This window comes from Castor canadensis, chromosome 17 (assembly GCF_047511655.1).
Source record: "Castor canadensis chromosome 17, mCasCan1.hap1v2, whole genome shotgun sequence".
NCBI lineage: Eukaryota > Metazoa > Chordata > Mammalia > Rodentia > Castoridae > Castor > Castor canadensis.
In genome coordinates, this window is record NC_133402.1 from 8,769,085 (window position 1) to 8,794,304 (window position 25,220).

At 51.0% G+C, this 25,220-nt stretch overlaps 1 protein-coding gene, 1 long non-coding RNA gene and 1 other non-coding gene across 3 annotated transcripts in view; all 3 read right to left on the minus strand.

Moving 5' to 3' along the window:
* Positions 1-1,489: 1,489 nt before the first annotated feature.
* LOC141418476 (uncharacterized) lies at positions 1,490-7,532 on the minus strand. The gene is made up of 4 exons (XR_012443118.1): positions 7,304-7,532; positions 7,101-7,159; positions 5,488-5,777; positions 1,490-3,363 (listed from the first exon to the last, which is right to left on the minus strand). It is a non-coding gene; the product is annotated as an uncharacterized lncRNA (long non-coding RNA).
* A 6,372-nt stretch (positions 7,533-13,904) lies between these two features.
* On the minus strand, positions 13,905-13,978 carry Trnap-agg (transfer RNA proline (anticodon AGG)). Its single transcript has one exon. It is a non-coding gene; the product is annotated as a tRNA-Pro (tRNA).
* Positions 13,979-15,859: 1,881 nt separating this feature from the next.
* Positions 15,860-25,220, minus strand: part of Tekt5 (tektin 5) — a 46,577-nt gene continuing 37,216 nt past the window's right edge. Inside the window, 2 exon segments of the mRNA XM_074059876.1 lie at positions 15,860-16,317; positions 19,432-19,586. Of these exon segments, the coding sequence (XP_073915977.1) occupies positions 15,981-16,317; positions 19,432-19,586 (492 nt within the window). The 3' untranslated portion in view covers positions 15,860-15,980.

Consider the following 25,220-nt stretch of genomic DNA (forward strand, 5'->3'; position numbering starts at 1 on the left):
AGAGTAAGTGCTTGGTAGATGACAATGATGCTGTTGTCATTATTGCTTTATCAATGCCAATAAAAACACATTCTTCTGTGTCTTGGGAAGCCCTTCGTTTAGCTCCCTTGTAGTCTCTTTCAGGTCCATGCTGCACCCCTGGGTTCTTCTCCAGCCATAGGAGACACTTCGCCCAACCCAGCCCTTTCCAGCAAGTGGGGGGCCCATCCAGACACCCACAGTCCTCATACAGACAGAGGACAGGGGACAGAGAGCAAGCTTGGGTGGCAGCGAGGGCTTCAGGCCGCCCTCCCTCCCCATGCAGCACCAAGCATTCATTGGGTCCCTGAGCTCTCAGGAGAAAGTCCACACACCTTGGCATCCATGACCCTCCTGGTTGCCTCTACCGTCTGCCCTCTCTCCGGCTTTGAACCTGACCCTGCCTGGAGCCCCCCACGAAAGACACACTCCTGGAGCTTGCCCCTGCTGTTCTGTCTCCTCTTGTATGACCTCTCTTCTCACCTGACTGATTCTCACCTGGCCAAATTGGGGTCCTCCTTGCAACACCTCCTCCAGGAAATCTCCCTGCCCTCCCTGGGGATCTGCACCCTTCAGATGGGGAGGCAGTTTTGTTCACCCGGCCATTTCTTTCCGCAAGGGGACAAAGAAGAGGCTGAGCCCCCACTGCACTGGCAGGAGGGCCTGAGGCCCTGACCCTGTGTCCTCCCTCTCCCTGTCACCTCTCCTTATGCTCTCCAACACATAGCGAGTCTGCTATAGACTCGCCCAGCCCGAGGAAGGACACAGGGGAAGGAGAAGTTTCTCTTGACCTTTGAGGGGGGGTTATGATCTGAATTGTGTCTCCCAAATTCACATGTTGGAGTCCCAACCCCCGGACCTGAGAATATGGCTATGTTAGGACATACGGGTTTTAAAGAGCTCCTCATGATGAGCTCCCAGTGTTGTTTGTTTTTTTGGTAGGACTAGGATTTGAACTCAGGGCTTTGCACTTGCAAAGCAGGCTCTCTGCCACTTGAGCCATGACTCTAGTCCATGTTGCTTGGTTGTTTGGAGATGGGGTCTCCTGAGCTATTTGTCTAGGCTGGCCTCGAACCTCAATCCTCCTGATCTCAGCCTTTGAAGTAGCTGGGATTACAGCCATCAGTACAACACTTGCTCTGGTTATTTTGAAGATAGGGTTTCACTTTTTGCCCAAGCTGGCCTGGACTGTGATGCTTCTAGTGACACTTCCCACCACAGCTGGGCTAACAGGTGCACGACACCATACTCAGCTTTGTCCACTGAGAAGAAGATTCACAAACTTTTTTTGCCCAAGGTGTTCTGTAACTTGCATTCTCCCAGTCTCAGCCTCCCAGGTAGCTAGGGTTACAGGAGTGAGCCACCAGTGCCTGGCTTCATTGTGACATTTTTATATATGTATATTACATACTTTGATCATATTCACCCCCGCTCCCCTCTCTTACCCCCTTCTCCCCTCCCCTTGGTCCCCATCCTCTTTCTTCTACTTTCATGTCTTTCCCCCTAGATTCTGCATATAAGAGAAAACAGGCAGTACTTATCTTTCTGCATCTGGCTTATTTTGTTTAACATAACGATCTCCGGTTCCATCCATCTTCCTACAAATGACATGATTTTGTTCTTTTCCATGGCTGAATAATATTCTATTGTGCAACTAAAATCTTGTTGTGGTGGCATGACTGTAGGAGATCGAACTCCTCTCCTACTGACCAGTATTTGGTGATAATCAACGCCAAATAAACAACCATTAGGCTCCGAACCTTGTGCTGAATGTTTTGCTTGGATTCAGCTTAAAATCCACAATAGCTGTAGATAGCCACTTTTCAGATAAGCAGATGGAAAATCAAAAAAGTCACACAGCTGGCCAATGGGAAAGCCAGCACATGGTCGAGGTCTGTGACCACAAGCTCCACACCACGCTGTCCAGTAAGGACCCACTGAGCGTTTGTGACTATCGAGCCCCTGAAACGTGGCTGGCTCGAGTTGATTTGTGCCTTAAGGGTAAAATGCACATTGGATTTCCAAGACATAGTGCAGAAAGAGGGTCATGAATAACATTGCATGGTTTTTGTGTTGAAATGACACGATTTTTGTTCCCTAAGATATATTGCTAAAAATAATTCCACCTGTCTCTCTGTGCTTCTTTCTTTACAGTGGCACTGGAAATTTTTAAATTTTTTAAGTGACTGCATTAGGTATGTATATGTTTATACATGTATGTGATTCTACATACATGTAGAAGTTCTTGCTATTTCCTTCTGGCCAAATATTCTCCGTTCTATCACCAGTTCCACATGTGACATCACTTCTTGTCTTTTCCCTCATGTGTTTCTTTTGATCTGTGCTTCCACGTGTGAATAATAACCTGGCTGACTGACTGTTCTGCAGTGTGCTTGTTCATGTCTTTTGCCCAATTTGGGCTTGAGTGGCTTTTTTTTTTTTTTTTTCCAGTTCTGGAGATGAACCAGGGCCTCGCATATGCTAGGCTGGTACTCTACCACTGAGCCACATCTCCACCCAGGGGTTTCCTTTTTCCCTATTGATGCTGAGACCCCTTTCCCATTAGGAGTGTTTACCTTGCCCATTGCAAGGTGGCAATGTTTTTCTCCCAGTCATTACGGGCCTTTCAGATTTTTCTGTGGTGTCGTTAGCTAGACAGGTTTCTGGTTTTGAGTCAAAACCAAATATTTTCCTTTTGTGACTTCTGAATTTTGTGTTGTGCCAAGGAAAGGTTTTGGCTGCTCTCAAATTTATGAGAAAGTATTATCTTGCATTTTCTTTTACTCCATTTACATTTTAATAATACTTTTTTAATACTTATTTTTTTCAACTTACTGGAATGTATTTCTGTTTGTGATGTGAAGAAGGGATCTGGCTTAATTTGCCCCCAAATATGCAGCCTATTTCTCGTTTCATGAATAAATCATTTTTCCCTCACTAATTTGAGATGCCCTATTTAAAAAATCATTTTTAGGGGCTGGTAGAGCTCCAGCCTAGCCAGTGTGACACTCTGAGTTCAACCCCCAGTACTGCCAATAATAATAATAATAATAATAATAATAATAATAATAATCTTCTTTAGGTTCTGCTGTTTCTCCCATGGCAAGAAGTTACCCCTAGCAGCCCCAGGTTTGCATCTCAGTTCAAAAAGAGATTTCTTCTCTAACAGTTCCAGCAAAAGTCCCAGGGTTAGTTCCCATTGGACAGCATTAACCAATAGGAGACCAGCCAGGGAATGGACTCTGCTGATTGGCTGTGTCTGATCCACCTTGTCTCTCCCCGCAACAGAGGGGAGAGGTCACTTGAGAGAGGTGGAAGGTGGAACTTCCGAGGAAAATTAGGGTTCTGTCAAGAGAAGGAAGATACTGGTCAGACAAAAGGAATCCAACAGGTACCAGGATCTTAGCCTGACCCTGGCTGTTCCTCAGCCCTTCCCTGGGGGAATCTGCCAGTCCCAGGCTCCCTCTGCTCCAGCTTCTCTCTCCCGCCAAGATCAGCTTGGGTTGTGTCTGTCTGAAAACCCAGCCCAGCAAGACTGGAGTCCAGTCCCTCGTGCTGCTTTCCCAGGACCCTGCTCTGGTAGCTTCTTCCCGCCAAACCCTGGAGCAGAACCCCAGGAGGGTGGAAAGAAGGAAGGATGTGCTGTTTACAAACAGAAAGTGGCTGCTTCCTGCCCATCCAGGACAGGGGTGTTCCTTTGCTGGGCTCCAGCAGGGAGGGTCCCCAGAACGCCCCTTCTGGCCTCCCACCAAGGATCCCTGTCCAAGCCCTGGGCCACCTGGAAACAGCCTGAAGATTAAGAGGTTTTGCAAACACAGGCCAGGCTGCAATCCGCAGAGAGTTGATCTTGGAGGGCAGAAGCTTATGTTTCTACATAGGTACGCCCTAGCCCTGGGGCATGTCACACCCCTGAGGCCAGCACTGCAGGCTCCTCCCCATCACTCTGAGCCCATGGGGATAAGGAGCATGACTTAGGGAGGAATCAGCCGGTAATGTCAAGCCCCCATTCTTTTTTTGGTGCCCTTCCTCTCCATCAGCCCTACAAAGACCCTCTATAAAAGTAAATGAAAACGCCACTTAAAATGGAAATAAAATCTCTGTAGGGACAGAGCATGTCACTTGTCAACTAAACAAATCAGACTGCTCGCCCCCCCACATTGAGACCCATGGCAAGTTCAAAGCTCAGCTGTGCCTCTTAGCGCTGCCATTTGCTGCCTGTATGACATTCAGGCAGATTACTTCAGCCTGGGGTGCCCTCATAGCTGCCCCTGTAAAATGAGGCCTGGGACGGTCCACACCTCCTAGAATTTTAAGGACTCCCCAAATGGGTAACAGCTCTTGGATGAGTGAGATGAATGACAGTAAGGCCATCAGGGAGGAGAGGGAGGAACTGGGGACCCTGAAGATGTGTTCCCTTGCCAAGGAAATGCTTCAAAGCTGTGCAGCTCTCCTTGCCCTCATCCCCCAGCCCGCTTCCATCTGAAATCCTGGAGTCAGGGTTTCTGGGTCCGCCAGACTTGGGGGCCCTCCTGGCTGGGGAAGGAGGAGAAGCTCTCGCTGGGAACTTGCTGGAGAGAAGCAGAGGGCTTCTGGGCTTGGAGGCCTGCCCCAGGGAGCCAGAAGGATGCGTCTGGGCCTGCCAACACCTCCCACTCTCCACCCTCAAGTCACCCAGCTTGGCCAGCTTGCTGCTCTCTGGGAGGGGGACTGGCAGAAGCTCAGAGCCTTTCTTACCCCACAGACCTGGCAAAGTGCAGGGGCTCCGGCTCACCCTGGTATCCTCCCTGCCCTGCCCCAACGGTCACTCACTATCCAGGGGCCCTTGTCCTTTGGGGCACTCTCAGAGCTGCCCCATGGAGGAGAAGGCATCGGGCTTTAGCACTGGCCTAAAGGGCGGTCCCGGGGTGCCCAGTGCAGGCGACTTGCAGCCATCCAGCGTAGGCGTCAGGCAAACAAGTCCTCAGTGTCAGAGCAACCCACCCGGACCCCTCTGTGGCCTGGGGGTGGGGCCCAGGGACTGCAGGACCCCCACCCCCCCAGCCATCCCTCTTTTGCAAACCCACCCTTGCACTCTGTCAGGGGAGGGACCCCAGGCCTGGGTGTGGCCGGGGAAAGCTCGGCCCCTCCCGCCTCCCTTTCCATCCCCGCCCCTCCCAATGAAGCTCGCGGGCGCGGGCCGCGGCATCGCGCCAAGTTCAAGACTCTGAGCTACAGCGGCCTCTGGGTGCCGCCGGCCTGCAGGATGGGAAGTCGGGTGCGAGGGCCTGGGGGGACTCCCTCCGTTGCACAACCCCTCCCCCGCCCCTCCTCCCCTCCCCCAGCCCTCTGGCAGCAGAAGAGCCCCACGCCCCGCCACGCCCGCCCGCAGTCCAGGGCTGTGGGTGTTTGCAGAACCCGAAATCCACAGGTGGGAGAGGTGCTTTCCTGGAGAGGCTGGCAGGAGGGGCGACTTTGAAATCCAAGACATACCAGGCTGCAAGGAGCTGGTGTGACCCCCTGCCTCACACTTGGGGGGAGCTGGGGTGCAGGGTGGGAAGCTGAGCCTGAAAAAGGGGTGCAGCTGCCAGAACTCAGGAGCTGAGGTGGAGCAGCGTGGCATCACAGGGGTGTAGAAATGCCCCTCGCAGTGGTGACGGTGACGGTGGTGGTTGGGGTGGTATCAGCGGGTCCTCTGGAGGCTAAGCGGTTTCGCTGCCCTGTCTGTCCATCCCAGCATCTGTCTTAGGTGTTGGTCTTTTGTGGCAGGGTGATAAGTACACCTGGAATTGAATTAAAGGTAGATGTCATTCATCTAATAAAAATGTCTTGTGGTGCACACCTGTAATCCCAGCACTCAGAGGCTGAGGCAGGAGGATGGTGAGTTCAAGGCCAGCCTAAGCTACATAGTGAGACCCCCATACCAGACACTGGGCTAGACGCAAGTTTGCAATGAAAAAGTAAAAGGAAGTGCCCTTCTAGAAGCACTGGAGGAGCAGGGACGGCACCCAGCCCTTTCTCTTGGAGTTTCTGACCACAGAAGGGAAAGTCTCAAGGAACTTAGATTTTTAAAAGTTCTTCACAGGTCTGTGTTGTCAAAGCAGTTGGGGAAGCTGTCCCAAGAGACAGGAATTGAACTGGGTTACACACTGGGAAGAGACACAGAGGCTTTCCTGGGGAACTCAGCAAGAGCTGGGAGTTAGGCACAGATGAATAAGGGAGGCATCTGTGTTCCTGGTGCAGGAACAGCTTGTGCAAAGGCCCTGTCGTGGGAAAGTGAAGTTTAGGAGGAAAGGGGACCTGAAGAGTGGATCAGAGTTAAACTGGGCAGGAGAGGGGGTACCCCAAGAGCAGTGGGGAGCCCTGCAGGAGCTTGGCACAAGAGGGCTGCCATGATGGTGTTTGTTTAGCAGAGGCTGCACTGATCCTCAGGCCCGGTGCCAGGTCTGGCAGATACAAGTTTCTCTCCCAACAACTCCTCCAGCGGGGCCCTGGCTGGCCCAGGTCCTGGCAGAGGGGAGAGGGGAAACTCCAGCCTGGTACCAACTCCCACCTGCTGTGTGCCCCTCAGTGTTCCTCCAGATGGTGCCAATGCCCTCCGCTCAGGAAATCTGTCTTCTGATTCTACTACCAAGACATCCTGGGCTCCGTTGCCCCTGAAAAGGCAGAGCCAGGACCCCCCACACACCTGCCACCCCTGGCTTCCTGCCAGGATGGAGTTGCCTGCCAAAATGGAGGCACAGGAGCTCAGAGGGAGCAGACATGCAGACCCTGGGACAGACTCTTCCCCTCACCAGGGTGCATGTCTGAGCCAGCCCCCCCACCCCACCTCCCACACCCCCTGCAAATGGAGGAAGGAACAGGGTGGTCCCCAGCCTCTCCCCACTCCTGCAGAGGCTGTCCGGTGGAGGGACCAGTGGGCAGTGCCCATGGCAACTGGGCTTGCTCAGTAGGAGCTCATCAGATACCCTGACTGCATGGGGCATGGCTTGGGCCAGGGGGAGGAGCTGTGGGTGTCCCTCATTTGCATACAGCCAGGAGGTCTGGGCCAGGATGCCGATCTCATTCTCATCTGCGACCTTCACAGGCCTCCAGCACCCGCCCACCTGTGTCATTATCTCCTCTTTGATTAGATTTGAAACTCTTGGAGCAGATTCTTGGAATCCTGGAAGATAGATGGGGCGGGCTAGTGAGTAGGAGGAACGAAGGAGTGTCACCAGCCACACTCCCAGTATCATTTCTGGAAAGTCAAGCCCGTTGGAACTTATGAGAAACCAGGATGGGGAGGTGGGCGAGGAGAGGGCCTTACCCAGCACCACTTTCTGCATCTTCCCTTCCAAAGCTGGTTGGTCCCCTTCATCCCCTCCTGGGGTCCTCACACTCTCTTTCCAGCTTCTTTTTATAGAGACAGACATGAAGAGCCTCTGCCAAATAGGCGTGACCATGTTGTTAGGTCTGTGTGGCTCTCCCAGTCCTAGGTCGGCCAGGCCCCTGAGGGATCTCTCCCTATGAGGTGGAGTCCCTAACAGCTATTACGTGCCAGCAATGTAACAGCCTCTGTGGCCTAGAGGTCACATATATTATCCACACAACCCTTCCAAGCCCCTGGGAGCAGAGACTGTTCTGACCAACTCATTTTACAGGTGAGGAAACTGAGGTTCAGAGCCTTTGAGTTGCACACAGTTGACCAGAAAGTGAGTTGAGAGCTGGACTGTGAATCCAGGCAGAGGTTTCAGACTTCCCAAGTGGGGGCTCTAACCTCTCATGCTGTCCCACTGAGAGGTGACAGCCCCATCACCTGCACTGGGAGGGGAGTGGGGCTGACAGAACCCAAAAGCTTTGAACACCCTCAGGAGGTGACTGGGGCAGAGCCAGGGAAAGGGCAAGGCAGAAGGTATAGACAGAAAACAAGGGCCTCCTGACCTGTGTGCAGTAGATTATTATACACATTTGTTATGTAAATTTGCAAGACTGTTTCTAAACTTTAATCAGTTTGTTTTCTTGTATCTAACAGACATATTCCAGAGTCCCCATATAAATTGACACAGAGGCTGGTGGAGCGACTCAGGCGGTAAGAGCACCTGCCTCGCAAGTGTGAGGCCCTGAGTTCAAACCACAGTGCTGCAAAAAAAATTTTAAAAAGGAATAAATTGACCTAGAAAGGTGAGTGGGTAAAGTGGGGGGATGAGTTGAACTTTGACAACTAGTTTCTCTCTTTCTCCAGTGGTACTGAGGTTTGAACTCAGGGCCTCAAGTTTGTTAGGCAAGTGCTCTACCACTTGAGCCACACACCTAATCTTTTTTGCTTTAGTTATTTTTCCAATAGAATCTTGCGTTTCTGCCTAGACTGGCCTCAGACTGAGATCCTCCCCATCTCCACCTTCCAGGTAGCTGGGATCACTGGGCTTGTGCACCTGGCTGTCTCTTGTTTTCCATGGAGGTGAAATTCATATAACATAAAATCAGCCTTTTTCAAGAGTGCAATCCAGTGGTAGTCACAATGCTGTGTGACGATCACGTCTACCCAGTACCAAGCCATTTTCATCACCCCAAGGAGACTGTGTACCCATTAAACAGTTGCTCTCTGTCCTTCTTGCCCCAGACCCTTAAGAGCGAGGTGAACACCCTACATTTTGCATCCCAGGCATCACACCTGGCACGCCCTGGTCCTGCCAGGTGTGCCCCTCTGTGTGTGAATAGCAACCTCTAGTAGGGAGAGGAGGCCAGGCACCCCTCAGGAAGGCCCAGTCTCTCTCACATCCACCCTCATCTTCTGAGACTACCAACAGCTTGGGCCCAGCTGCAGAAAGCTGTGACACCCCTTCCAGGACAAATAGGCGGCCTGTCCCAACCCCACCAGGCATGTGGAACAGGCTAGGCTAGGCCATCAGCCCCTTGCAGGCCCTCACCCTGCCTCTGTCCTGATGGGTGCCAGCCCTGAGCCTGCCCCCAGAGGAGCGCCAGGAATCCCAAGCAGGCCACTGGGTGGGGAGGAGGGCGGGCTGGCTGTCTCGGGGACACAGAGAATTCCATCCTGGAGCACGTCTGGGGTCACATGGCACCAGAGGAGGTGCAGCAAGAGGCTTGGAGCCTGGCCCCTAGTCCCCTATCAGACCAGGAATGTTCTGTATGTTTCCAGAGGAGGGCTAGAAGGACTCCATGCTGTCCCTCAGGAATTTTAATTGTGTGCTCTCAACCTGCCTCCATTCCTGCCCCTCCCGCCGACCAGCCTGTGTGAGGGGACACTTGTCCAGAGGGCCTAGGGAACCACAGGAGTGAACAGCCAAGACTTTGTGTGATGGTGACGCAGTGACATTTCTGGGCAAGGCGGAACAATGCAGCCGCCTCCCTCCCAGAACTTGCCCACTAGGCGGGCAGTGGTGGTGGGGGGAGCAGTTGAAGCAACTGTGGGAGCCCCTGGGTGTGGGAGCAGGAGTGCTAGGGCCCAGGGCCAGCTCATCCCAGCCATGTTCCTGTGGGCATGAGATCACACCTCTGTGCCTCAGTTTCCTCATCTGTAAAATCAGGACAGGCAGTACCAATTTTGATGGGGTGGGTGTGGGGTTACCTGTGAGCAGACCCCTTGGCACCTCACAAGCACTCCAGCTATTATCTGGAGTTGTTTGTGTTTCTGCCTCCTCAGAGATTGAAGAAATGTCCTTCCAGATCTGCTGCTCCATGAGTTCTGGGCTGTACTGTGTCTGTTCCTTTAAACGCCCTGTGGGGCTCACCTTTGCCAGTGGTCTGGCCAGACTCCCTTTGGATCGTAGATCCACCCTGAACAAAACCTTTTCTTTTATTTGGAAGCTGTAGTGTGGGTTGAGTTGCTAGGGTTACAGATCTGCACTTAAAGCCTGTCTTAGTCACTGTGTGACTGTGGGTGAGTTCTTTACCCTCGCTGTTCATCTCTATTTGCACATTCCAGGACTGGGTACTGATTAAACTGACGTGGTATTTTTTACATTGCCTAGCACAAACACCTACTCGATACGTGTGAGATGTTATTCTTAAAATATTGCTGAAAACTCCATTACAGGCAGAATCCTGGTTCCACCTTGTGGAAGGGAGATCGTTGGCCCTTTTGATGGATGCAGAAACTGAGGCTCAGTAAAGTCACTCTTCCAAGGGCACCCCAACTCGTGGGGAATGGAGCTCAAAGTAGAACCCCGGTCCAATTTGAAAGTCTGGTTCTTAGTTGTGGCATTAACCTAGTGCCCTTCCTAAATACTGGCAAAGGGGGAAATCCCTTCTCTGTGTTGTTTTTTGTTGATGGTGGTGGTGGTGGTGGTGGTGGTGGGACTGGGGATTGAATTCAAGGCTTCTCACTTGCAAAGCAGACACTCTGCCTCTTTAGCCACACCTCCTGTCTATTTTGTTCTGGTTATTTTGGAGATAAGGTCTCCCGTACGATTTATGAGGGCTGGCCTCGAATCGTGATCCTCCTGATTTTAGCCTCCCAAGTAGCAGGATTACAGGTGTGAGCCACCCATGCCTTGCCCTTCTCCGTATTTTCAGAGTTTGTGAAGAGAATCTGTAACAACAGAGGCCAGAATTCAATACCCAGTTGAACACACGGACATCTACAAACACTTAGGCAATAGTGCCAGTGTGGTTTGAGATGTGTTGCTTATTCTCTACCCATGCCTTAGGGCTCACGGCCGGGGACCCTCCTCTGAGATGGCAGGGGCTCCCCTACTGTCCTTGTGTCAGGGACCATTATACAGATAAGAGGACTAAAGCTCCCTGAGGTTCAGGAACCTCCCCAACTGAACTGTCCAACGTCTGGCACCTGCCCAGCAAGTGTGAGGCCTTGAGTTCAAATCCCAGTGCCACCAAAAACGAACAAACAACTGAACTGCCCACCTTGAAGGTTGATCTTTCCCGAGACCTCAGACCTCATCTGCTCAGGCCCTTTGTCTCCTTACAACAGCTGGGGCCACAGTTGGGCTGGCTCACCTTTCTCCACATACCTGTGGCCCAGGTGAGGGAGGAAGGGCATTTGTCTAGGATGGTGACGGAGAAGATGGTGAACAGCGCTCAGATTCAGGAGAGAGAAAGCACTATGTATGTGTGCATCTACGTTTGATGTGGTGTGACTGGACAAAAGACTGTGATGCATCGCTAATAAATCCAGTGTGGGGGACCAGTGACCTTTCTGCTCACACTCTTCCTGGTCTCCAGGTCTAGGGCAGGGCCCCCTGGAACGAGGGTCTCAGATCTGCTTTCAGGTAAGAGGGCCAGAGAAGTCCTTCACGACAGGCTCGCCCAGACAGGTGCGCCAAGGTCAAAATGACCTTTTTTCTGTTCTGAGGCTTCCTCAATTTCCACGGCACATATGGTAGGATATTGTTTCTTGAGGCCTTCCAAGATAACATCCACACACTCCCCACTGCCTGTACTCCAAGTGAAGGGGCTTGGGACAAGCCATCCCAAAATATGCCTTTTGACCTAAAACTTATTTTAAGCTAAAGGCATTTTTTTTTCTTTTTTTGGAAATAGCATCTCTCTATGTAGCCCGGGCTGACCTCAAATTCTTTATACTGTAACAGGCACTTAAAAGCTGCTTTTGCTGAACAACACTGACTGCTTACTTGGGCCCAGGGATTACTGAAAGCAGGAGAAAAACTAACATCCCTGTCTCCATTTTGTATCTGTGCCCTTTGCTCTGAGCCATTCACCAAGCCATAGCAAAACAGCTGTCGGCAGGCAATATCTGTGAAGGAAGCAGGGCAGGTATGAGGCAATAGGAAGTGGTGGAGACTATAGCAAAACGAATGCTGCAAGCTCAGTACAGCAGCTACACAAGAGAGTGTGGCTGCACGGTAGTCAAATAATCCAGTGTGTGTGTGTGTGTGTGTGTGTGTGTGTGTGTGTGTGTGTGCTCTAAGACACTTGTATGGTCTGGCAGAGTGGCTCAAGCCAAAAAAGTGCCTGCCTAGCAAGAGTGAAGGCCTAAATTCAAATCCCATCCCACCAAAAAAAAAAAAAAAAAATACACTTGCACAAGTTGAGACCTGGGTCCACACCACCAGCCTTGTAATAAGCCCCACATCTTAGACACTGTCTCTCTCCTTGCGGCTCTAACTTTTCTTCCTCCAAAGACTCTTAGGTTTCTAGCAACAGGCCTGGTCTTCAACAAAATGCTAAAATGCTGGCTCAGGCCCCGGGAGAAGGCCGGAAACACGCACACCCGTCGCAGATACATCCTCCTTGGAGACTCAAGTGTGTTCCTTCCAGCCAGCTGCGTGCTCTGCATCCCCTCGGGAGCCCACAGGGAAAGCGACTCAGCCCAGAACCCCCGCCCCTGCCGAGGGTTCACAGGCTGGCTGTGTTCCCTGAGATTTCCTGCCTTGCCCTGAGAAGCTGTGTTCAGCTTCCAAGAGCCACTGTGGGATCCCAAGTCATCGGGAACAGACAGGGTTGGGGACTCAGTTTCCCCACACCCAAATACAACCCTGCTCTTGTCCTTCTACAACTGAGATATGACCCACCAATCCAAACTGAATCCCCTGCGTTTGTACACACTGGTGTAACCATTTTCTGTGCACTCGATAAAGGATTTATAGACATCACTGTAGGCCAGTGCTGAGGAACAAAGGTGACTGAAATTTCAGGGCACCATTCCCTACACTTGATCTTCTCAAGTTTATCCAAAGCTAGACACTTTTTTTTTTACAAGATTCTGCTCCGAAAGCACATCCAGCATGCAAACTGTGGCTTCTACACACCACCGTCCAATAAAGTAGCCAGATCCAAATCTGATTTGCCAATGAGTGAGGTCAGAACAATCTAAAAAATATAGTATTGGATTATAACTCAAAGTATACGATAAGTATCTGTGAGCCCTGGTGACAGAAACAAATGGGGAGTAAGTACCTAAGTACTTAAAGAAATGTCTTTCTTCCATCAGAACTGCAAATAACGGACAGGCATGGTGGCTCACACCTGTAATCCTAGATACTTGGGAGGCTGGGATGGGGAGGACTGAGGTTCAAGGCCAACCTGGGCAAAAACTAGAGGTGTAGCTCAAGCTGTAGAGTGGCCGCTTTGTAAGTGCAAAGCCCTGAGTTCAAACCCCAGTCCCACTAAAAAAAAAAAAAAAAAAAAGAGTTGCAAATAACATATGCAGATATCCCTGTATCTGAAGGAGGTGGAGCTAATCTCCCATCCTTGGGTGTTGGCTGGACCGAGTGACCCTTCCAAAGGACCTCACAGCAAAGCGGAAACATGAGTAATTTTATGGCTGGGACCAGCAGACACCACTCAGCTAAGTGACAAAGGCTGACCTGCCGGGGACATCATGCATTTTCTCATTTGACAAGATAAGAAGGGACTTCACCTTTTGGGGGTTTCCTTACCCCAACTGCATAATCCCCAACCACGAGAAAGCATCAAACCAAAATTCGGGAGCATTCTACAAATAACAGTAAACACTCTTAAAATTGTCAAGGTCATGAAAATAAGGAAAGACTGAGAAACTACAGGACCAGAAAAGCTTGGAGAGGTGTGAGGACCCGGTGCAGCATGGCGCCTGGATCAAATCCTGGAGCAGGAAGAAGACACGGTGGAGAAGTGGCCAAACTGAAATAAACTCTGGGGGACAGCAATGTGACAATAACAACTTTCTCATTTTGACAAATGCCCCCAACAAATGGATATGCTAGATATTCAAGGGAACCGGGTAAGGGGTACAAGGTGACTGTTGTCTTTGCAACTTGACTGTGAGTCCAAAACTATTGTGAAAGAAGCAGTTTAAGGAAAGTCTTTCGTTTTGATTAAAGAAGGAATACACGTTCACGTAGAGAGTGTGTAAACGTCACAAAATAAGAATCCAGCTACTGCTGTTGATGACTCACTCTGGTGACATTTCGGTGGATTACAGTACAATCTTGCTTCCTGAATATATATATTTGCGGTACTGGGGTTTGAACCCAGGGCCTCACGCTTCCTAGGCAGGTGCTCTACCACTTGAGCCACACCTGCAGTTCCGACCCGCTCCTACCCTGCTATTGTTTGTTTTTAGACAGGGTCCTGTGTTTTTGTCTGGGCTAGCTTCAGATTGTGATCCTCCTACCTCTGCCTCCTGAGTAGCTGGGATTACAGTTGTGTGCCACTATGCCTAGCCCAGGGTTGTATTTTGTCACAAGAAGCCATCGGAAGTTATGACCAACAGCAGAAAGGGCAGTTTAAGTAAATTATAACAAATCAAGCTGTCAACATTAAGTAGTTACAAAAACGCTGTTTCCCAACTGTTCAGTGCTTAAGGAATGCACTTCTAAGACTAAAATCATAGGACACACAATTTTGATCATAATCTGTTCTTGATTGTGTCAGAAGTACAAAGGAGCCAGGTGCAGTGGCTCACACCTGTAATCCAAACTACTTGGGCGGTAAAGATTGGGAGGATGTTGGTTTGAGGCCAGTCTAGGCAAAAAGTTAGTTGAGACTCCATCTCAATAAGCGTGGTAGTATTGTCTGTGGTCCCAGCTACAAGGGAGGCATAGGTAGGAGGATCGCAGTCTGAGGCTGGCCCAGGCAAAAACACAAGACTCTAGCTGAAAAATAACCAAAGCAAAAAGGGAAGCACGAAACCCTGAGTTCAAACCCCAGTGCCACCAAAAAAAAGAAAGAAAGAAAGAAAGAAATTTAAGGTTCTTGATGCATATTGCCAATTTGCCTTCCACTGTAAGTGGGTTATTTTGTCAATGGTGTATTTAGGATACCCACCTCCTGAGGGCTTTCTTCTTCATCCAACTTACCTTGACAGGATTGCACCCTGCTGAATATCCCCACTCTTACAACAACTCCTGCAGTTCCTTGACATCACTTCTTCCGGTTCTCTCCGTCCCTCTGTTCCTCTCTTGGTCCTCAGCCTGCACAGTGTCACATTCTCTGTTGAATCTTCAAGACCTTCTGAGCCAGCTCATCCATTCAGATGCTTCTGCTCTGTTCTCTTCTGTATTTCAGACACAGCCTCAGCCTCTCTTTTTCATGACTGACTAATACTCCATTGTATGCATTCACGGTTTGTTTTCCCCACTCAGCTATGGATGGACATTTGAGTTGTGAACACCTTTTCATTATTGTGATCAGTGTTCCCTGAACACTCACATGTAAGCATTTGGGTCCCTGCTTTCATTTCTCTTGAGTGTAACCTAAGGGTGGAATTGCTGGGTTGCCAGGTCATTTTATATCTAACTTTTTTGAGGAACGTCACTCCATCACTGACTTCCTCAACCCTCACTGGCCTAAAGAATTGATTTTGCCTTTTTTTTCCCACAGCATTTATAAAACACCTTCTCTTGCCCCACAGTGGTGACAGTCACCTCTACCTCTGACCTCATTTCATAGGCGAGATGCCCAGGTGAGGAACTTGTGCAAGGCTACGAGGCAACAAAACCGGGCTCTGGATTCTGGATTCCAACTTACTCAGTGCCCCTAAATGGCCGGCAGGAAGGAGAGGGAGGGAGAGAGGACTGAAGGAGAGAGGAGGAAGGCAGAGGGAGGGAAGGTTGGGAGGGAGTGAGGAAGAGAGAGAGGGGGGAAGGAAGGGAGAGAGGGAGAAAGGAAGGAGGGAAGGAGAGAGTAAGGAGGGAAGGGAGGGAGGGAGGAAGGAGGGGAGGGAAGGAGGAAAGAAGAGGGGAAGGAGGGAAAGGGGAAGGGAGGGAGGGAGGGAGGAAGAAAGGGAAGGAGGGAGGGAGAACGGGAGAAGGAGGAAGCCTCTTCCATTCCCGGGGACCTCCCGCCTCGCTGCAGGCTCCATCCCTGAGCCCTGATAGTCCATCTCTTCCCAGCTCCCCCTTCCAGGGCCTCCCCAGAAAACACTTGCCTAAGGAATGAACTCCAGGATCTTTGATTCGGGGACATTTATTTTGGCTCTTTATATATTCTTTTCATGAGAGGAGGAAAGGGAGAAAATGACACTTTCTTTTCTTTTGCTTTTCAGCCTTCTCCAAAGTTAATGCGGTTGAACAAACGCCTGCAGCTCAGGCGCAGGGACGCGGGCAGGTGCAGGAGGCGGGGCCGGAGCAGGGGGCGGGGCCGGCGCTGGGGGCGGGGCCAGCGCCGGGAACAAAGGTGGCGCACGCGCCTGAGCAGATGGCCGGGCAGGTGTAGCCCACCAGGCGAGGCGTGCTGGGGAAGGTCTTGCGCATGCCCAGGCACTTCTCCTTGTCGATGCACAGGGTGTTGGCCTTGATGGCCAGCTCGTGCTCCAGCCGGGACTTGGTCATCACCAGCAGCTGCAGCGTGTCCTGCGTCTCCCGCAGCCTCAGCCGGAGGGTCTGCAGGGTGTCGTCGATGGTGTACACCTCGTTCAGGAGCCTGGGGTGAGGGCAGAGGACAAGGCACTGTTAGCTGAGCTGGTCAGCACAGGCACACCTGCTGTGGGTCAGAATGGTGACCGGCAGGTGGGAGACTGTGGTGAGCGAGTCAGGCCAGGCAGGTGAACCAGCAGACGTGCACATGTCACCAAGGGTGGCAGGTATAAAACAAGAAGCAAGCCAGGGCAGTGGCTCAGGCCTGTAATCCCAGCTACTCAGGAGGTGGAAATCAGAAGGATCATGGTTTGGGAGGCCAGTCCTGGAGGGGGAAAGTTTGTGAGACCCCCATCTGAACCAATAAAAGCTGGGCATAGTAGAGCACATCAGTCATCCCAGCCAGGTGGGAATCATAAATAAGACAATGGGTGTCCAGGCCAGCCAGGCTATAAATGTGACAACTAATATCTAAAGCCAAAAGGGCTGGGGTCATGGCTTAAGTGGTAGAGCACCTGCCTAGCAAGTGGGACTCCTTGAGTTCAAATCCCAGTACCTCCTAAAAATAAAAGAAACAGACAAGCTGGTGTTCCTCAGTAAGTTAAACTTGGGACTTACAGGCCTGAGCGATTCCATTCTTAGGTCTGTACCCAAAAGAAAGAGTGTCCAACCCAAAGGTGTACAGGATACTCACAACAGCCAAAATCCCACTGAATGAACAGCCTAGTTACAGTGTGAACTATTACTCAGCCAGAACTGAGAGGAACTTATGTGTATTTTATTGGTTGGTTTGTTTGAGACAGGGTCTCACCCTGTCGCCCACCCCCTGGAATTTGCTGTGTAGCCAGGCAGACTTGTGTAGTCTCAGCCTCCTGAATGCTGAGATGACAGGCTTTTCCTACTATACCCAGCTGTTAGGTATATATATGTGTTGTTTTGCAGTACTGGGGATTGAACTCAGGGCTTCCCACTTAATAGGCAAACACTTGAACCATGCCCCCAGTTCTTCCTGCTTTATTTTTTATAAGTTCTTACAGTTTTGCCCTGCCAGCCCTGAACCACCATCCTCCTACTTTCTGACTCCAGAGTAGCTTGGACCACAGGCATGTGCCACTATGCCTGGCCCTGTTATAAATATTTTAAACAGGGCTTGGGGCTCTTTGGAAGCTGGGGCTTTGCAGGTAACAAACAGGCCCACCCTCATTTACATATGGGGTCAGGTGCAATAATGGCTCTTGGAGTCTTGCTCAGGCCTCCCTTACCAACTGGGGGCCCGTCACCAGCTGCTATGAGTGTGTTGGCTGCTTGTGGCTCATAGGCCCATGAGAGCCACTGGCCTGGGAGGACAGTCCCCTCCCAGCAGCCCATAGGTACAGCTTGTGTCCCAGAGTCTCCCAAGCATCAGGCTGAGGCCAGCTCCCTTAGCCTACTTCCTCATGCCCCTTCGTCCCAGGCTCTGGCTCTGTGGAACTTTCCAGAGGCATGGGAAAGGCCTTCCTGAGGAGGGGACTTCAGAGCAGAGAGGATAATGAGCAACCCATGTGAGGATGGAGGGAGCGCTGACCAGTGGAACCTTCTGTGAAGCTGGCCCAGTGTGGAACCTACTAGCTTCGTGATGCTAATGAGCACATGAACTGTGGCCACTTGCCAAGTACGCCTGTAATCCCAGCACTTGGGAGTCTGAGGCAGGAGGATTGAGAGTTCCAGGCCAGCCTGGGCTACATAGAGAGCTTCCAGCCAGCCTGGGGCGACATGGCGAGGCCCTGTCTCAAAGAAAAACAAAAAAATCGTGGCCACTCGATAAACTTATTTTTAACTGTATTCATTTCACTTAACATGTAAAGTTTCAATTTATTTAATTTAAATGTAAATGAAATAGCTGCTAGTGGCCACCAAACTGAACAGTGCTATTTTTTTTCAGTGGTAGGGATTGAACTCAGAGCCTTGTACATGTTAGGCAAGTGTTCTACCACTGAGCTTCATCCCGTGGGCTAACAGTCCACATCTGTAATCCCTTCCACTTGGGAGTCAGAAGTAGGCAGGAGGATTGAGGTCCAGGGCAAAGTTAGTACAAAACTCTATCTTACCACAAGATAAAAGCAAAAGGAGTTGGGGCGGGGGGGGGGGTGTAGCTCAAGTGGTAGAGCGCTAGCTTAGCAAGTTGAGGTCCTGAGTTCAAACCTCAGTACCCCAGGAGAGAGGAGGAAAGAGAGAGAGAGAGAGATGCAAAATCAGGGGCTTGAAGTCTGTTGCTTGTGCACTGGAAGCCGTGGGCGGGCGGGGAGTGAGCAGTGGAAGATGACGGTGTCTGTGCTCTGTGCTGGTTGGGGTCTGAGGTTGACCTCCAGTCTGCCCTGTGAAGGGCAAGAGCAGAAGCCCGTGGGTGGTGGAGGTTACTGTGATGTCCAGGTACAGTGGCAGGATAGCGTCCCCCAGAGATCTGTCCAGGCTGTAACCACGAGGCTTGCGAACGTGAGTTTAGAATAGGGGTCTTTGCAGATGTCCTTAACATGACATCATCTTGAATTTAGGACAGGCCCTAAATTGCTTATGAGAAAAAGGTGAAGAGGTTTTGAGGCACAGAGACACGTAGGGGACAGTGCCGTGCGATGGAGGCAGAGACAGGAGTGGTGATCCGTGGCCACCAGAAGCAGGGAGAGGCATAGGACCCCTATCGCACACTCACAAACCCCCTTTCTGGGTAGACGAGCGCTTCCCCCCACTCCTGTTGGCAGCAGAAGCAGGTCTCCCTAGCTAAGCAGGATGGGTGGGTCCATCCAGTGAGGCAGGAGATGGGAAAATGGGGGAACCCATGCCTCTTCTAGGGGGCCAGGAGAGAGAAGTGGGGCAGCCAAGGCCAAGGCCATGTCTCTGGACTGAAGCTAAAGTCTCCTTGGCTTTCAGGGCACAGCAGGAGGGCTCCCTGTGCGCAGAGCTACAAAGCATCCCTTGTTGGGGCAGGCCAGAAGATGTGGTACCCAGGGGGCCTGCCAGGGTTGGGGAGCTACAAAGCTGGGTAGCCCCTGCCTGGCAGTCATGGAACTAGATGTCCCAATTAATAGAGGGTCCATTTGTCACATTCAAGGGTCGCTGGGCTTTCCTGAGAGCCCCCTCCTACCTCCCTGGATCTCAGAATTTCTCTCCATCCCCACCCCTCGTCTCCTTGGTTTCCAGCACTCACTTGAACTGCGCAATGTCTCTGCACAGCTCCACATTGGGTCGCCGGCTCCGGCACTCCAGCCTTGTCTGTGCCACCTTCAGCGGGCACTCCTTGGCCATGATAGCCCTCTCTAGCAGTGTGATGGTGTTCTCCGCCTGGAAGATCTCCTGCAGCGTCTGTGGGGACCAGACGGCAAGGCTGTCACCACCTGCCAGGACTCTCCTACCTCCTCCCCAAGAGGCCTGGAGGAAGCTGAGGCTAGTTCAGTCAGCCTCCAGGCCAGTGCTTGAAATGCTCCTTCCTCAACCTTGGACACCCGCAGGGCCAGGCAGGGACCTCACTCTGGTCACCATGATGCTGTGAATGGCGGAGATGGGCAAGTATCAAGGCTGGCTTTGTTTTCCAATCTCCAGGATCACTGAAGCCAATCATTCAGGAGGAGAAAAGGGAGGGAGGGAGGAAGGGGAAGGAAGGGAGGGAGGGGGGAAGGAAGGAAAGAAGGAAGGGAGGGAGAAAAGGAGGGAGGAAGATAGAGAGGAGGAGGAGGAGAGAAGTCTCTAAAATGTTCTGTTTATTCATAGAAGTATTTTTCCCATATAATATCACTGTCATGCCCTATACAACTGATGGATATTCAGATCCCAGCAGGGGCAGCAGGGAGTCAGCTGGGGATAGAACTCTTCCACATGGGGAGGCAGTGGAGGTTTCATAGGTGTGAACAGGGGAAAAACTCATCACTGAATTCATCAGGCTGTGATACCTCCTTTTCTTCAGGTATAAGACTGTTATACCTCCGTAGAAAATAAAGCAAAACTCAGAAAAAGGTCACAGGAAAAGATTGGCATGGTATTGACATTTGTGTGGGATCATGGGAGTCTTATGTGACTCTCTGTACTTCTGGGGTTTGAAGTTCTCCATAATAAAAAATAAAAATGAAAGAACCCATAAAGAATGGGCTGGCTCTTTACCAGAAGGAACTTGACCTTGTAGTTGGCCAACCATGAGGTCTCCTGGATGAAGGCCATGGCACTAAATGGACGTTGCCTCACTGTGACAGAAGCATCCATTCTCCACCCTAGCTCTGTGAGCAGTTCTGGATTTCATGACATCTGTCTCCTGTGAGAAGACTCTTTGTGGGGTGGGGGCGGGGACTGTGCTAACGCCCCCTCCAGACCTGGGGGGATCCAGTAGTGAGAACGCCATGGCCTGTCCTCATGAGCTTAGAAGTGACGCCATCCACATGGCCCAACGCCAGGAGGATGTGCTGGAATTATCCATTTCTCTGAATAACTTAATTTTGTATGTCCAGAGATTCAATGCAAACCACCACATCTCCACCAGTAACTTCTAGAGATGACCCTGCTTGCTGTCAGAGGGCGTTTACTCTTTGTGCCACCATCTTGAAACAAGACAGCTATGAGTGGACATCTTTTACTATTTCTACTCTGTCAGTATAACAAGTGTCATTCCCCCGCCAAGTGAGGGGGATGATCCAAAGAAATTACTAGTGAAACCCTGCCTGGAAAGTCCCATTGTCAAAACCATGGAGGTCTGTAGAGAAAGACACAGGACTAAGAAAAGAATGACATCAGGAAAAGTGGCCTACTTGGGAGGTGGAGATCTGGAGGATCAGGCTTGGAGGCCAGCCCAAGCAAAAGTTTATTGAAACCCTCTCTCAACAAATAAGCCAGGTGTGGTGACCTGCACACCTGTCATCCCAGATGGTGGGTGGTGGAGGTAGAAGCATGGAGTCTAAGGCCAGCCCCAATTTGAGATCCTAAATGAGAAACAACTAAAGCAAAAAAAAAAAAAAAAAGGGCTGGGAGCATGGCTCAAGTGGTAGAGCACTTGCTTAGCAAGCCTGAATTCAAATCTCCCCTCCACCCCAAAAGAAGACTGACCAGCTAAACTACGGAACACCCAATTAAATGTGAATTTCAGATAAACAGCAAAGCACTTTTTAGTGGCTGTCCTGAAGTGGACTGACTGAATGTCCATGCTGTTCTGCAATCGGTACATGGAAACCCTAAACCCAATGTGTTGCCATTTGGAGGTGGGCATTGCGAAGATCATGAGATCGGTGCCCTGAGAAGAGGGGCCACAGAGCGGCCTCCCTCTCTTTCCACCATGAGAAGAAGTGTGCCCCTGTGACGCCAGAAGGCTGTGCTGGCACCATGATGGTGGACTTCCCGCCTGCTATGTAGCCCAGGCTGGTGTGGAACTTGCCATCCTCCTGCCTCAGCCTCCCAAATGCTGAGATTACAGGTGTGCATCACCATGCTTAGCTAAATGTTATTATTTGTAACCACCTAGTCAATGGTACTTTGTAACAATAGCCAAATGGACTGACATGTCCCACGTACAGCATGAAACATACTGATGCTCAGAAAATGATTTGTTAATCTGACATTCAGTAACTTGGTGTCCTGTGTTATTTGACAAAACGATTCATATTACCAGCTCATTAATCAATAAATTGAATAAATAGACGAATGAATGAAATCATGGTGAGATAAGGAAGTCTACTTTTTTTTTTTTTTTTTTTTGGCAGTACTGGGGTTTGAACTCAACGCCTCATGCTTGCTAGGCAGGTAGGCTCTACCTCTTGAGCCACACCACCAGCCCTTTTTTGTTTTATTTCTCAGATAGAGTCTTAAATTCTTGCCCAAGGCCAGCTTAGAACTATGATCCCCCTACCTCTGCCTCCTGTGTAGTTGGGATTATAGGTGTGTACCACCATACCTAGCCTGGAAGTCTAGACTTTTAAAAATCAGCTCTGTAATGATTCTGATACCCACTAAAATTTGGAAACAGTTTCCCCTAAAATTCTACAGTCCTGTCCATCTCAGATTTTGATATAGTGGAAAACTGATAACACGTTAATATCCCAGTAATGCCTTCCCCTCTCCCACAAGCTATAAAGCATCCACAAATCGTAACAGGTACCAGGGATGACTGTTTTAGCAAGGTTGGGCCCATACCCTACCTATAGGTGCCAAGAAATTGCTTAAAAGGCAAATTTTTCAAAAGTCCTGGCTTCCCTATTGGCCTACAAAAAGGGCCTGGAAGATAGCCTTTTCTCTCTTGAAGTACAGGACAAAAGGCTTCCTGGTTTCCACTAGTGCATCTCGAGGGGCAGCAGAGTTAGGGGAGGGCAGGGAGGCTGCCAGCCTCCTTCGTAGCCACTGAGGAAGGAGGCTGGCCTCTTCCTTCACCCTCAGTGACCACCAGAGGCAGAGCACTGCCCGCCCACATACCGGTTAAACATTACCCTGTTAAGTGTGCTGTGCCCAGGGTGTGAATGTGTGTCAACACTCAGGTGGGGACACCTCACCTCTCAGAAGCCCGGGGAATTTCCTCAAACACCTGCCCCTTGTTGGGGATACATGGGGTCATATCAAAGTCCCCAGAGCATCTCCTCAGCCTGGAACAGCAGAAACACCCACTGCCCACTTTTTCTGGTTTGGAAATGTCCCCTGCCACTCAGATGTACCTACTTGGGGACCCTGTGGCTGGGGTGCAATGGAGGGACTCCACTGAGGGGTCGGCCGATAGTTAAGAAGCGGCTGTGGTGCCCACCAGTCTGACCCCAGCCTGGCCTAGGTTGGGAAGAAGCCTTGGTGTGCCCAGTGACCTGAGGCTGCCTGTCTCTGTCCTGGTCACTTTCTCCACCCTGGTCCCCCTGCCAGGGCTTGGCCAGCCTCCCTGGGGGCCTGGGACTTCACAAAAGGCCTGGCTCTGGGGCTGGAGACAGAGTGACACTCATCCCTGGCCTCAGTATTAACTCACAGTGTCATTGCTTCACGTGCTCTTCACTCAGGGACGGGACAGCGGAAAGCCCTGTGCTCCCGGGGTCCACACCCCAGTGCCTCTTCCTCTTTCCTCAGCTCCTTTCTGCAATGCCCTTCTGTGCTTCATGTGAGTGGGAAAGACTTCCTCTTAGCATTGCAGAAACTCAGGTGCCCTCCCCCTCCTCTTCCTCTTCCAAGCATTCATTAAGCACCTTTGGTATGCAGCACACAGTGAGGCCTCAGCCTCCAAGGAGACTTCATTTCTGGAATTCCCATGTGTGCACGGGCTCCAAGAGGGGGCAAGGTGGCTGGGTCCTCCACACGTGTCAAGTGTCTGCTGTGGGATTCTCACAGGTCCGGCTCACACAGGGGTACACCGATCCTATGCAGAGGGTTCTAGCAACAGTCCTCAGCTCCTCCCCACACCTGCTGACCATGTGCTGGGCCCAGCGTGGGGCCAGCTGCTCTCTGTCACCTGGTCATGTCCCCTCCAGGGAGAGAGACTTCCACAGGCAGCAGTTTACTGTGCTGTCATTGGAGTTTTCATCTCGCTGCCCTCTACACTCGTGGCAAATGCTGTTGGCTTTCCATTTATCAAAGTGACATCACGTATCTCTTCTAAATAAATGTATTTGTAATGAAGTGATTCCTTTTAAAGCAAGATACACTAATTAATAGTCAGGTAGCATATGGATACAGCAAATGGGGAAGTTAGCATGAAAGACTGAATCTGGGGAACCCCATATCCTGCCATGTGTCCCCAAGAACATTAACAATGCAGGGAAGGGAATGGAGGTGGAGCTGGGGTGACACAGACAGTGACAGGGGCCATGTGGAATCCCCTTCCTCTCAGCCCTCCTCAGGCCCCAGGCTATGACCCACATCATTTTCCCTCCTCCTTTGCACCTCTTGAGCAGACCTGCCTGTGGGGTTTCAGGGACAGCAGGGTTTTCCAGTACTGGCCGCTCTGGAACCTTCTGAGACTCACACCCAAGGCAAATCTGCCAGCCCAGGTGGGTGTGCACTTTACCAAAGAATATTCCTTGTAACCTCTGGTGTAGCCTCTGTCCCTCACAGCGAGTCACCTTCATTAGAAGGGAGAATAAAAGTCACACACATGCTGGCATGGTGGCGCAGGTCTGTAATCCCAGCTACGGGGGAGGGGGAGGCAGGAGGATCATCAGTTCAAGGCCAGCCTGAGCTCAGAAACAAAATAAAAACAAAAGTGGTACAAGGCTTTCCTAGTTTGCACAAGCCCTGCTTCAATTCCCAGTACTTAAAAAAAAAAAAAAAGCCACATGCACTTCACCTATGAAGCAGCCTCTGCCACCCACGCAAGCTGTGAGAACCCACACACCTCCAGGCCCCCAAGTGGAAGGACTCAGCACCCAGAAATCTGTGGAATGGGACCCCCAAGGGCCAGGAGGCAGATCACAGGGTGGCCTCAGCAGGTGCAAAAGCAGAGCAGCCTGGACCTTTCTGTTGAGGACAAGGTCAGTCCTCATCCTGCACACGAGGGGACAGCACACTGGGGTGGCCTTTCTGGGGAGCAAGTCAATAAGCCATGACCAAACCGGGGACCTGTACGTGCCAGCCCACCCACCCCGGGCATAGATTGTAGGAAATCATCACCCTGGACCACCAGGGGTCTTGCACGGTTCAAGGATGTCCCATGCAGCATCACCAATGGTGGGCAGTCACCCAGGTGACCTTGACAAAGCGACAACCACCTCTCAGTGCTCCACTTGGAGGATCAGTTGTGTGAGGCCACCGCTCACAGTGCCCAGTGAGAAACACTGGAAGCAGAACACACTACAGAACACAGTCCCTTTGGACAGCATTAATCATCGAAGCCACAAAACACCCATACACATTCATAAAGACACATTTAAATCAAGTTCACATCAACACTCAAGGCAGCTGCCTGAGATACAGGACACACGGGCAAGGGAGCCAAGGGCTTTGCACAGCTCTGTGCACCAAGAACTCACACAAATGATAGGCTCATTCCTCTTTTCC